The 14102-nt window shown below is 57.6% G+C and overlaps 1 protein-coding gene across 1 annotated transcript in view; it reads right to left on the bottom strand.

The window, feature by feature from the left end:
• Window positions 1-305: 305 nt before the first annotated feature.
• FAM222A (family with sequence similarity 222 member A) overlaps window positions 306-14102 on the bottom strand; it is a 53815-nt gene continuing 40018 nt past the window's right edge. The window contains exon 3 of the mRNA XM_059408656.1: window positions 306-2862. Within this exon, the coding sequence (XP_059264639.1) occupies window positions 1583-2862 (1280 nt within the window). The 3' untranslated portion in view covers window positions 306-1582. The remainder of the gene's footprint in view (window positions 2863-14102) is intronic.

Here is a 14102-nt window from a genome sequence, read left to right as displayed (position 1 = left end):
GGAGGCTTGGAGAGTGTTGGGGACAAAGGAGAAGCTGGGAAGGAATGTAGTGCGACCATCCCCAGACCATTCTGGGAATGAGCCACCGGGCCCGGGTTTGGTCCTGCCTCAGCCACGCTACAGACTGATCGCTGGCCTTGGCCCAGTGGCCTTTAGCCTGGGTGCTGGCATGTGAACAGGGTACATGACAGCGTCCCCCTCTCAAGAGCTAGAAAAGTAAGTGACCCACGGAATGCCTGGTGCAGTGGGCACCCCTGGCCCACTTCCTCAGGGCTACAGAACAATTCCACAGCTGAGACACCATCTGTGTTTTCCTTTTTTCTTTCTCTTCGTTTTTAAAACAATATAGTGCAGACTGCACTTCTCACAGTAGAATATAATGGTCAATTTTAGTATAAAAAAAAAACATTCTCAGAGATTTGTAAATGCACTTAGTGCTTGAACAGGCCTTGGAGAGATACAGTACCGATTCCGGAGTGCCAGAGGGGCCAGGGCTCAGGGAATTCGGGCCTTGGGGATGTAACCAGGGGTGGGGGGTGGGTAGAGAGGGATCCCTGCCTCCCTCCCCAACCCTTGATGGTGCCCAGCCGGCTTTGGAGGGCAGCTTGCCAGAAGGGAGTTGGATTGGGTCTCCCAACTAAAACCAGTAGGTCGCCTCCTGGCTGGCTCCTAGGAAAACCCCAGAAGGCAGGGTAGGTTCCCTCTGACTGGTGTCTAAGATGGCAGGCCCACTGTTAGCCCCTGTGGTGCCTTTGTGCGAATAGGGAAAATGGCGCCCCTTCCTCAAGATTCAGAAAATTGCCATAATAAATATACAAGTCTAGGATGCAAATGGTGTCTCCTTGGACGAGGTGCCCTTGTACAGTGCACAGCCTGTACAGCTATGCCCAGCAGCCCTGTAAGATGTGGAGAGAAGGGGGAAGGTGGTAGTACAGGGTTTGGAGAGAGTGGGAATGGGGTACAATTCTGTGTTGGGAAGGAATGGTAGGAGAAGGAGAACCCGGAGGAGGAGGAGCAGGGGGGGCTGGTAGTCCTTGGAGCCTATATTAGAATGGTCTTAACCTGGATTAGCCAGTGGGGGACACTGTAGGCCCTGTGACTTTCTATACCCCTCCTTTGCTCCATTTCCAGGAGACTGGGGAGCTCATGGTGGGAGAAGTCTGACCCCTGGGGGGCTGCTCTGACCCCACCCTGACTCTAGACTGTCACATTTCTTCCTGTATCCCACCCTGGCCTGAGCTCCTCTCCTGGGAAAGCCAGAAAAAACCATTCCTGTCTTGAAGTGGTTTCTGTCTCCCTGCCTCTGCTGGCTTGGATGGAGGCAGTGGTGGACGTCAGCAGCTGCCCTGGGCCCTCCCCTAGGGCAGCCGGTGGCAGGGAGGGGCCTTGGGGAGTCTGGCGACCATGCTCCTCCCCATCAGGCGGCTGCATGGCAGCAGCCTGCCTGGCTTCCCTGTGGGCATCCATGGGCACTTGGGCCCAGGATGAGGCCGGGTGCCCCTGTGCACCACCCACCCTGTTCCGCAGCCTGCCTCCCCACTCGGCGCCCTGTCCGTCTGTCCGTGTGGCTGCTGGGCGGGCCTTATCTGTAGACGGGCAGGCGGATGTGGGCATGCTGGTGGTCGAGCAGCCGGGGCACGGCCACGGTCTCGTAGCCCTTGCCCAGCATCTGCTCCTTGATGCAGGGTGGCCGGATGTCATTGATGAGATACTCCAGCGACTGCAGGCTGCTGCTCAGCACTGCCGTGTTGCACACACTCTTGCTGGGCAGGCCGGAGAGTGCCTCCGCGGGGGGCCCTGCCAGCTCCCGGGCCGCCCCCAGCCCCAGCTCAGTGACCGCCACAGCCGCCGCTGGGTTGTAGCAGTCGCTGGTGGGGGTCACCAGCACGCTGTTCCAGGGGGCGGTGAAGTACTGGCCCACAGTGAAGCCAGTGGGCAGCCCCAGGCTGCAGTTGAGGGGCGACCCACCGGCCCTCTCATAAACCCGCCCCCCGCAAGCCTCTGGGGACTTGCTGGCCACCGTGCCACCACTGTAGGCCCGCAGTGGCTGGGGCGGTGGCGGGGGTGGCTTCTGCGGCCACAGCAGGTAATCCAGGCCCCCATCTGCGTACCCTGCAGGCTTGGTGGCCCCAGCCAACGTCAAGGCCGCTGCGCTTCCCTGGCCCAGCTCGGCGCCCTTCCGACAGTCAGGCAGGCCAGCAGCAGCCGCATAGGCCATGCCAGGGAAGCTGGGCACGGGGCCATGCTTGGCCGGGCTGGGGTGGGGACCAGCCACAGCCTGGCAGGCGGGGGGTGCGGCACCCGGGGCCTGGCACTGCTGGTTGAGCTGGTACAGAATACTGTGGATGGAGGGCAGGTTGGAAGGCGGCAAGGGCAGGCCGCGGCCAGGCAGGGGGATGACGGAGGCGGCAGTGGCAGCAGCCGCGGGCAGGCCGGGCGGCGGGGCAGGCGTTTCGGGGGGCTTGGGGTAGGCCAGGGGCCCTAGAGTGCTGGGCGCTGGGTAGGGCGCGATGCCCACCTGCACGGCAGCCGGCGACAGCTTGGTCCGCTTGCCCTCGGCACTCTTGAGCACGCTCTTGGCGGGCCCGGCGGGCGCAGCGGCGCTGGAGGAGGACACAGCAGCCTTGACAATGGCCAGCAGGCCCTGGTAGCCAGCAGTGTGCTGTGGGTAGGGGCTGTAGCGCTGGCCGCTGGTGTCATAGCCGTTGACGGTGCGGCCGAGGTGCTTGTGCTGGGGCACCCGGATGTTGGTGGGGAAGATCTTGATGGACAGTGGGCTGTTGGCCACCTTCTCCGCATAGGCGTCCAGCTCGGCCGGGCTCGGGTAGCGGGACGAATGCATGGAGCTGGCCACTGTCTCGCCTGCGGGGACAAGCAGGAGAGGAAAGCACAGGTGAGAGCCGCCTCTGTGACCCAGGGAGCTCACGGCCCGCCACCCGCAGCGGGGCTCACTCTGCCCCTCCCTCCATCAGTTCCCCAGCCGTCCTGTCCCCTTGCTCCTCCAGCTTGTTGCATCTATACTCCAAAGCGGCACATCTAGCGTCAAGTACGGGAAGGAAAGTGCACGTCGTCAGCTGAACTCGCACAGACCAAATGCACTCCTGCAACACCCCTGCGGCCGAGCGATGGGACACGGCCAGTTCCCCAGAGTCCCCTGCGCCCCTGCCCAAGCGAACAGTTGTCCTGACTTCTGATGGCAATGTCAGGCAGGATGGAATCCTGCTACGCGTCCCCACCCGTACAGGCCTCTGCCACTTAGGGTGGCTTGTGGGATATGCCCAGGTGGCATGGTCCATGCATTCTCACTGCCCTGTGGTCCTCGTGTGGGATGCAGCCATCACAATGTACTCGTCCTTGCTCCTGTTGATGGCATTGGGGGCAACACACTTAGCACCATATGTCCTCATGTACACATTATCCTGTGACTTCTGTTGGGACTATGCCCAACAGGGGGATTTGGGGCAGATGACTCTGCAGCTCTAGGAGAAGATACCTGTAGTCTGCCCAGAAGACTGTCCCAGGCTCCACTCCCCCATAGAGCACAGACATTCCAGGGGCTCTGCAGCCTCAGTAATGCTCGGTGTCACCTGTCTTAATGCCACACCGCCGGGAGTATTACTCCTATTGCTTCATTATCCTCTCTGTGCCTCCCTTTCCTCATCTGTTAAATGGGGTGATGATGACCTGCCACCCTCTGTGGGAGGGTTAAGCATGCTGCTCCAGGAGCGGAGCACAAGGCCTAGAACGGGGGGATATGGTGCAGGCAGCAGCTGTTGCGTCAGCTTCCAGCCTTTGCTCCATTAGCAGGCAGGTGAGGGGGAGTTTACCCACCCCAGCTGCCCAACCCCTCCCTGTCAACTGCAAAGCCAGTGGGGTAACCCCTGCCTTTTCTGCATGCAATCGGCATGGGGCTGAAGGGTGCACTTTGTGTGACAGGCTGACTGTCCTAGTCTTGGTGGCACAATTGGCGCCTTCTATGGGGCAGGTGGGTTGCTGGTGGGCAGACCCCCTTCTCTCATCCAAAGCCCCTCCCTGGGCCTGAGATATTCCTCAGCATTGCCCAGGACCCTCCGTGGGTGGGGAAAGGAGCAGGGGCCTCCCAAGAAATAGTTGGGAAGACCCTGGGCTTTAGAACTGGTGCGATGGGTAGAATCCTGTCTGGTTGTGGGGCTTTGTGGCTCTGGGCAAATGGTCTGGTTGAGCCTCAGTTTCCCGACCTGTGGAATAGGCATCAGGCATAATTATGCCAGTCTTGCAGGGTGGCTTGGGGGAAGGGCTATGCCAAGGGGCTGAGCAGAGGGTGTGAGGCTCACAGTCGGTGCTGAGAAGGGGGCGACCTCTCTGGGCCCTTGGGTGAGGGGACCCCTCAAGGTCTCCACAGCACATTGCCTTCCTCCTGCCCCATGATCACCCCTGGAGCCCCCTGGGGACTTGAGAATGAGGCTTCCCCACACTGTGGCTCTGTTTCCTCATCTGTAAAATGGGCATGATGTTCCTGGGGACACTGCCTCCCAGGGTGGCTGCAAGTTGCAATGAGTTGTGCATGGTGGGGTGCGTCAGCAGAAGCAGTTGCTCTCTAGGTGGAAGTGGTAATACCCTCCTATCTGCCTGAGACAAGGGCCTTCCTGGGGAAGAAGGGCCAGCAGCTCAGGCTGCCCTTTCTGACCACAGGTGGGCCTGGCATGGTGGCTGGGTGGAGTGCTGACCCCATCACCTGCCCTCCTCCCCCTCGGTTGGAAGGCCTCACCCCACATCCCATCCTTCCAGAGCCTCAGCCCTGGTCCCCTTGTTGGGCTCACAGCCAATCTCGGCAAGGTATGTGCTGCGATGGGAAGGCACAGGCATTTTGGGGTGCGGGGGGGGGTGCTTACTCAGGCCGGCTTCGGAAAGGAGGATGGCTTTCTAGAAGAAAGAGCATCCCAGTTATGGCAATGTTGAAAGGGGTGAAGAGAGAGCAGAGAAACACATGTCAGGCAAAAGAAAACAGCACAGGCAAAGGTCCAGGGGCAAAGAAGCCTATCCGAAGTGGGAACTGTAATTCAGAATGAAAGCAGAAGCCAAGGGCGACAGTCGACAGTCAGGAGAGAGAGGTGGCCTGGGAGGGCATGGGGTAGGGCAGTGGCTTCCCCTACCCTACCCTGAGGGCACATTAGCCAGTCTGGGGATGTACTTGGTCCTCACACTTGGGTTGTGGGAGCCGCCACCCCAGCTACAGGGGTCCAGTGGGTAGTGGCCTGGGATGCCATGGGACAGCCTACAGTGCACAGGACCACCTCTGTGCACAGAGAGTATTGGAGAAACCCTGTCCCAGGCCATCGGCAGCCAGGTGAGGTTTGACACGGGAGAGGGAGGCCCAAGCATGCATGTTAGAGAGGTCATTCTCCTCTGCCCTGAGGTGCAGGAATGCGGTCTGACCTGGGCAGGGCAGCAGGTAGGGAAGAGGCAGGCAGCCCTCAGAATCCCAAGGAGCCCAGGCCAGTGCCCCTCCATCCCTTGGTCCTAATCTGGGCCAGCAGGTGGAGCTGACCCCTGGCAAGCCACTGGCTTCCATCCTTGACCCTGCCTGGGGCAGCCCCCTCCTAAGTGGCCTAAAATAAACTCTGTGTGGAGAATGGAAATGTCACTTTGGCCAACGGGGGAATCTTTCTCCGAGATTGGATTTAAACTACATTATACAAGCAATTTCATGGGCACTTAGCGCCGCTCGGAGAGTCCCGCAAAAAAGGGACCAGCTCTTCATTTACCAGCCATAAATCAGCAGTTGCTATAATGAGCACAAAAATGTCACTTTTATGCAATTTTACAGATGAACAAAACTGGTGAAATTAACTGTGGTAACCTACCAGAGTCAGCAAAAGCGGCTGCTGGGGAAAAAAATTATATCTGTATGTATTTTTGTTCCTCTTCAACCCCCTTCCCAAGCAGGTTTCTGCCATTGTGGTGTGAAAACTCATTTGTCCTCACCATTATACTTTCATTTGGAGTTTATCTTGAGTATCCAATGAGCCACCAACTGTGAAAATGATTAAATCTACAAAATCTATCTAATGGATGGAATAAATTAGGTGTTTAAAACCTTTAAGAAGAAGAAGATGAAGAAGAAGAGGGGGTTTGTAAAAAGGGTTCAGCCTGTTACTGGTTCCCATTCGCTGAGAGGAGGGGCCCATCTGGGCCCCGCTGGTCAGCAGGGCTCCCCCAGGGCGGGTTGGGGCCTCCAGTATTTGCGGGAGCCAACGGGGGTGGGGGGTGCCCTTTGGCTGCACTGAGTACAGGCTGGGCTCTGGGCCCACAGCTTTTCTCGATGTCTCTTGTCTGGAGCCCCTGAGCACTCTGAGAGCCGGAAGTGGGGGAATGGGCAGTGACAAGTTCAGCACCACAGCACAGCCCCATGGGGTCAGGGACTCATAGGTTTATGTGTGGCAGGCAGGGGACCTGCTGGGGGACCCCAGGGCCTGTCTTTGTGCTGCTCCCTCCCTGCCTTCCCTGTACCTCTAGCTGGACTAGGGGACCCCTACCCCCCCAGCCTGGAGGTCCCATTAGTGCCTGGGTGTGGTCACCACAGACACCGCAGCAGATCCCGGTGGCCCTGGGCTTGTCCTGCCCCCCAAAACTCGGGCTCCCTAGCTGGCCTGTCTGCCGCCGTGTCCCCCAGCATCTATAGGATACATAGTAGGTCTCCAGGAATGTCTTACTGGATGACTAGGCTGTGCCCAGATGGACCCATCCAGCCTGGGGGCCTCTGTGCTGCCAGTCACAACACTTGGAAGAACAAGTCCCAGGAGGGACTAAGCTAAGGAGACAGCCCATGGCAAGCTGCCTCTCCAAAGCCCCTTTCCAGCCCCATGTCCAGACACTTCCTGGGCCCTTGTCTATGCAGGCAGCACACAGGGCCTTGGAGAAGCAGCAGCAGCCAGAGCAAACCAAGGTTCCCGCCCTCACGGAGCTGACAGTCTTGCAGGGGCGACAATCCTGAGACCCTGTCAGGCAGCCACAGGCCCCAGGGACAGGATCAAAGCAGGCGTGGTAGCTTGAAAACCTGTCCATGAATCCTTTGGCACTCCTCCCACAAGTAGTGGAGGCCCATCTTCCTTCCCTGGAATGTGAAGGAACTCAGCTACTGGATTCTGCGCTGAGTGGGTGGAGTGGGTGCCGAGTGGGTGGAGTGGGTGCCGGCGGGGCGGGTGGGGATCGTGGGGGGTGGGGCGCCCTGTGGCCCTCCTGGCTGGGCGGTAACAGGCAGCGTGGCTTCGCACAGACACCAAGGTGGCTCTGTGCCCGTCTGTTGGGGTGTCTGTCCCTGGAACCCAGCCACTGTGCTCCAGGAAGCCCCGGCCCCACGGCGGGCCACGTGTGGGTGTTTGAGTGGACCGCTGGCATCCACCACCTGACGTGGGAGGAAGCAAGCCCTCGGAAGCTTCCAGCACCCAGCCCAGGTCTCCCTCCCCCTGCTCCCAGCAGCAGCACAGAGCAGACACACCCTTCCCACTGTGCCATGTTCTCCCAAGCGCACCAGATGGCTGTCAGAGGTCACTGAATCGGGGGGTAGGTTGGTATGCAAGCACAGTAAGCAAAACAGTGGGGCCTGGGGGGGGCGAAGTGACCCCACAGAGGGGTGCCTAGTGTGGATGCTGTGATCAGCAAAGGCGTCTCTGATAAAGTGGCTTTTGAGGGAAGCCTGCAGAGTGAGGGAGTGAGCTACATGGCTCTCTGACAGAAAAGCCGTCTTCACAGGGGGACAGCAAGTGCCAAGGCCAAGGGGAATGGGCCAGGCATGCCTGGGGAAGCAGCGTCAGCAGGGGAGGATCGTAGAAAGTGGACAGGGTCAGGCACTGTGAGGACCTGGGCTCCTGCTCCGTGTTGGAGGGCAGGGACCAGAGGAGGGACAGGATCTTCCTCAAGTTTTGATGGGACCCCTCCAGCTACTGGGTGGAAAATCGGGCAGGGAGAGGGGGCCTCACAAAGAAGTCCTGGGAGCAACTTCACTGTCCCCACGAGACAGAGTGCCCAGCGGGTCCTCAGTAGAAATGTGCTTTGCTGGGCATTGAAACTTGGGTTCTAGAAGGTTCTGATGAAATGGGCAAAGGTGTACCAACAGTACAGGTCTGTGGAGACCGGAGGTAACAGAGGGGCTGTACCTGCGAGCCCTTGGCCTCTCTCCTTCCCTCTCGCCAAGCCAAGACTTAAAGACAAAAGCCCTAGAGGCTGGCATGGTCTTGCCTGGGAGGGGGGCATTTTAGTTCTCTGTGCTTTTCTGTAGTCCCCAGGGGCTGGCCCTGGTGTCATGTGAGGGTAGGGGACAGGCGCGCAGCTCTCCTTTCTCCCAGGGCTCTGCCCTTGTCGCCTGCGTCACAGCAGCCTGCTTCAAAGCCACCTCCTCGACTCTTGGCCTTGAGCTGCCCAAGGCCCTCCCTGGCTCCCAGCCTGGGCCCCCGCCCCCTAGGGGAGCGGAGCACCAAGAGCAGCTGGGAGCCTTTTGAAAAGGCATCCTAGAGCGGGGGGCTGGGGAGGCAAGGGTGGGCTGAGTCAGGCTGCTACCCCTCTCTGGGTCTCAGTTTTCCCTTGTGTAAAATGGAACACTACTGCTGGTCTTGGGAGAGTTTTTATGAGCATCCTCAGGGAGGGCTATGGTTGCTGGTGGTGATGGCTTCACTAAAGTCCCTTCCACAGCCTCCAGACCCCCCGATGCATCTCTGTACAACTCCCTCCATTGAGCCCCCATGTGTGTGTGTGTGTGTGTGTGTGTGTGTGTGTGTGTGTGAAGTCTGAGCTGCTCAGGCTGGCATCCAAGGCCCTGGCCATGGGACCCTAACCTCTCTCTACAGCCCTCTTTTCCCACAGGGTCCTGGGCTCCCTCTCACGTACTGACAGCCATCCTCGGTGGAATGTTGTCCTGGGCCAGGCACAGTGCCAGCTCCCTACAGCCCTGCCCTTTGGATATCCTCACGACAGCCTGGGAGGTGGCCCTGGGCTTCAAAGGTGGAGGGGAGACATTCAGGGAACAGTGTCAAGTGTGGACTGCAGATGAGTGCCCCCTCCTGCTGCATGTTATTGCTGACTACTGGAGGACAGAGGGGCTGGGGATGGGCCAGGGGCCAGAGGCCAGGAGCCAGGAGGCCCAGGCTGAGGGGCGGGGACTGGGGCAGGCGTGGAGGCTGTGCCCGGTCCAGAGGCGTGCACACCCCTGAGACTGTGTTCGGACACCATGTAGGCCCAACCGTATGCCTGCTGGCTGGGAGGTAGCCCAAGGAGCACCAGTTTGAGAGCTTGGGTGGCACAGAAAGGATCTGTGAGCCAGGTTCTGAGCTCTGTCATCTGTCCCCTGGGACCAGGCTCTCTGTCGCCAGACATCACGGACACCGTGGCTCGGGACGGGTGTCTCCCTCCACGGGCTTCTCCGCAGTAACCAAATTCTCCCAGGTCCTTTAGGGCCTAACTAGGATGATGCCCCCCTGTGCTCATGTCCTTGGACATCCACCTCACCTGGTCTATGTCCCACACCCTGGTGGGAAACCCTCCATGTCCGCCTCCCCTCCTCCACCCCCCCCAACCGCTCCTGCAGAGCCAAGCGAATCTGGGGTTGGGTGGAACAGTCCATGTGCTGCCTGGTGCACAGAAGGCACCTGAACTCTGCCCTGGGAGGCGGAGGAAGGAGTGGGGCTTATACCCGGCTGGGGTGGCTGGCTTCGGCCTCCGTGGGCCACACACCCCTCCCCGCCCCCAGGGCACCCATGCTGTAACTGTTGTCTTCAGGGCAAAATACTGAGGGCAAGCGTGGCTCTTTCTCCCCACCCTGACCCCTGGGAAGATGTGTGGGGTCCCAGCAGGTATCCGCAGAGTCCAATGACTCCCCCCACTCCCACCCCGTTCTGAGGCCCATGGGAGGTGGCAGGGGCAGGAGCCAGACAGAACTGAGACTCCGTGTGCAGAAACCATGGCCCCCACCCTGTGAGTTGGGCCCTCCCTGCCCCACGGCCCCCATTAAAGTCCTGTCAGGAAGTTTAAGAGGCTGGCTGCCAGTGGGGATGGGCCGTCACTGCCATTACGTTAATGTTATGGGCCTTTTACAGGTGCCTTAAAGAGATGTGGTTATTTTCAAGTATATTAAGCCAATTAAAAGCAGCCCTTTGAGTGGGATTTAATGTTGCTACAGGGAGACGGGAGAGTGGGACTCCGCAGCCCCTGGAGGAGGGGAGAAGCATGGGTGGCCAGGTGGGGGCTCCGCAGGAGGGATGGCACGGGTGCGAAGCTCAGACCCTGGCTGGGGTCGGGCCGCGGTGTGATCACTTGCTGTGAGACACTTGGTTTCTCATCTTTAGGGGGAGAAGGATGGACAAATCACAGTGGGCTGAAGTCCATGGGCTCCTCTGCCCTGTAAGGCCCATGGTGCCTGCTCCTCAAGGGGCAGTGGAGGAAGGCATGTTGGTGGTTTCGGGGGTTGGGTTGTCCAGGGCAGCGGGGGAGGGGGGCAGATGCCAGCTCCCAGGCTGCAGGGGTCTCAGTGGGACCAGGCACCTCCCACAGCCATGCCAGTGCCTCCAGGTACTGTACAGCTGAAGGCAGGCTCCTGCAGGGCCATGGACACGCTCCCACAGACGTTGTTCCCTTGGGGGACCTTGGATGTTTTTGACTGTAAGGTGGAGTTCTGTACTCCTGGGAGGAGTGGAAGGACTACAGGCGTGCCAGGCACACGGTAGGTACTCAGCGAATGTCATTTCTTTCTCGTTTCTCTTTGCCTGTTGCCTCTTCCCTTAAGCCAGGGCATGCACTACCTTGCTGCGATGGGGGAGGGGTGTCCCCAGGCGCCTCAGGGCACAAGGGGTCCTTGAGCAGAGGGCCTGGCCCAAGCCCACAGGGAGGAGTAGTAGAGGGCCTGGCCCAAGCCCACAGGGAGGATTAGTCCGCATCTGCATTCCCCTTTGCTGCCCTTGGAGGTGGCAGCCTCCTGAATGCTCAATTAACGTGACACTAATTAGCTGGTGGCACCAGCAGAATCCCTAATGAGGCCGCCCAGGAAGGGGGGTGGTGAGGAAGGCGGCTGGGCCGGGGCTGATGCAGCTGTCCTCTGGCCCACACTGTGAGGGCTGGGGGAGGGAAGAGGACGACCACCAACAACCCTGACCTGCCCCTAGCCTGCTGACCCGGGGTTGAATCCAGGTGCCCCAGTCCCCAGCAGGTTGAACTTAGGGAGGTGACCGCAGCTTCCTGGCCTCCATCCACCCTAAGAGGGCAGGTCGGGGGGGGGGGGGGATTCCACAAGAGAATGCATGTCTGAATCTTGGTACATCATGGGTGCTCAGAAAAAGCTGGCTGCCTGCCTTCCAGCTCTTTTTGGACCAGACTAGGCAGTGCAGGGTGGCGGTGATCACTGGGTGCTGCGAGAACTCTCGTTTTCTAACTACGTGTGTGCATGTGCACACAGGCTCACATGTACACACACCCAGATGCTCAGGGACACGTGTGGAGTCACAGGTGCCCAGATATTGAGGGCCGGCCTGTACACAGAGACCAGGAGATGCTCACAAGCTCACAAGTGTACCTACCCATGGCTTCCATGCCCTGGAGTGCCTGGGGGGCCCTGTGGACAGGGCTGGGGGGACTTTAATCCTTCCCAGCCTGACCTTCTTGTCACTGACCTGTGTCTGTCTCCCTTCCCTGCTCCCTGCCTGGCCTCTGAGAGCCTACTTCTCACTGTCCCCCTGCGCTCAGCCTGCTAACCGCTGCTTGCACGGTGCCCTTTGGAACTGCAGCCTCATGTCCCCTCCTTGTGGCCACACACATTCCCCCCTCACATCTCCATCCACAACCGTGTGGATCTGACTCATCCACCCTTTGCTCCCCAAGTGCCTGGCCCCCTCCCATCCTCCTTGGCACTGCTTTCTCTGTAGTCACATCCCTGCTGTCTGTTCTGGATATCAGTCCATTTTAAGTGTGGCAGACACCCTCCCTGTCTTTGGCTATCTTGATGACTTTTTTATGGTGCATTTTGCCAAGCAGCAGTTTTTTATTTTAATGTGTTCCAACCTGTTTGCTTTAATCATGCTTGTATCCCCTCTTCCCATTTGCAAGTCCTTCCTGGTGAATGTTCCCTGTCATTTGCTTTAAAGAATGATACGGTTTTGCGTTGCTTGGTACCAGATTTTTAGCCTATCTAGATGTCTTCATTGTGTGTGTGGTGTGAGGTAAGGCTCCAATGTCATTCATTCCACATGGATAAGCAGGGGTCCCAGCCCTGCGTGTTTATCCCCAGGGATCTGCAGGGCCTGCTTTGTCCCAGACTGAGCTCACATGCACATTGGTCCACATCTAGATGTTCTACTCCATGCCCTGGCTCCCTCTGTCTCAATGCTGATCCCACCACCTCAGCCACAGCAGTATGACCCTGGTCCTCTACCCTTCTATTTCTTTGTCAGGCGTGCATTGCCCATTCTTGGCCTTTTGTTCCTATCAACTTCAAAGTCAGCTTTTCAAGTTACACATACACACACACAAATGGTCAGGATGTAAGGATTGGACTGATTTTTTCCTCTACTGAAATCTCTGTCCACATGCAGGACGTACATCTACGTTTATTTAGGTCTTTAAAAAACATCACTGAATATACTTTTTCTCCACAAAGATCATTTATCTTTTCCACCAATGTATTTTAGTTTTTTAATGATACCATAACGTGGCTAAAATGTATGGTTCCTAGAAAGATACAAACTACCTGACTGACTTATGAAGAAACAGAAAATCTGAACAGACCTATCACCAATAAAGCACTGGAATTAGTCATCAGAAACCGCACACCCCCCCCCCCCCCCACTGAAGTCACCACCACAGCAAGATCCCATGTCACATTCAGGGGGTACGACTGGGATCAGAAAGCCAGGGGGTAAGTTTCAGTGAAGATGGGGAGAACTGGCACCTCAGCTGTGGCCAGTGGGCACGCACGACAACACAGCTGCTCTGGAAACCTTTCTGGCAGTTCCTCAAGAGTTCAACAGAGAACAGCCATGTGCCCAAGTGACGCAACTCTCCTCAGTTTCACCCGCAAGACCCATGGAAACCTACGTCCCCACATGAATGCATGAACATTAAGGGCAGCATACTCACGATCGCCCCAAAAAGTGGAGCAACTTGCACGTCCGTCTATAGACACGTAAGGAAAACATGCTGTAGCCATGCCAGGGAAGATTACTCAGTAATGACGAGGAATGACATATGGGTACGAGCTACTTGGGGGCTGAACCTCGAAAACATAGGAAGTGAAAACAGCCAAACACAAAGGGCCACACATTGTCCGACTGCGTTTATTGGAAAGGTCTGAGACAGGCACATGTGGAGACAGAGGGTTAGAGAGTTGCACGGTCCAGACTGATGGTTCATGGGTGTGGGGTTTCTGTTTGGGGCGATGAGGCAATGTTCTGAAACTTCATGGTGGTGATGGCAGCACAGCACTGTGAATTCTCACTACAGGGTATTCACCAGTATGCTTGGAAGGCACAGAGCGTGTGGCACATGTTACTATACACGGAAAGCTGTTTCCAAAAAAAAAGTGATAGTATCTTTTTTTTTAATGTAATTTCCAGCTCTTTAGCTGGAAGAGCCTGGTCTGCTGCCTGCCATTGTAAATAAAGTTTTATTGGAACACAGCCATGCCATTCATTTCCGAGCATCTGCGGCAGTTTCCGCGCTACCACGTGGCCGAGCGGAGTAAGTTGCCATAGAGACTGTGTGGCCTGGGGGGATGAAAATATCAGAAAAGTTACAGGAAATGTTTGCCGGCTCCTGTGTGTAGGGGAACACAATGGCATTTGGATGTTGGCCTCATAGCTGCGATCTTGCTGAATTCTTCCGGGGTTTCTATGCAGCTAGTTTTACTTCTTTCTAATCCTCGTAGCTTGTTACTTATTTTCCCTGTCTCACAGAGCCGGCCAGGACCTCTGCACCATGTGGACAGGCAGGGATTTGGATCTTTGTCTTGCTCTGATTTCACCAACCCTCAGCTTGGCTTGCGGTGGGTTGTGCTTGGATGCTCTGTAGTGAAGGAAGCTGCCTCCCTTCCTAGGGTTAGAGCTAATTTTTGTTAAATCATACAAAGGGGGCTGACTCCATCCGGC

Source organism: Mustela nigripes, chromosome 8 (genome assembly GCF_022355385.1).
Source record: "Mustela nigripes isolate SB6536 chromosome 8, MUSNIG.SB6536, whole genome shotgun sequence".
Classification (NCBI taxonomy): Eukaryota; Metazoa; Chordata; class Mammalia; order Carnivora; family Mustelidae; genus Mustela; species Mustela nigripes.
This window is presented reverse-complemented; position numbering and strand designations above follow the sequence as displayed.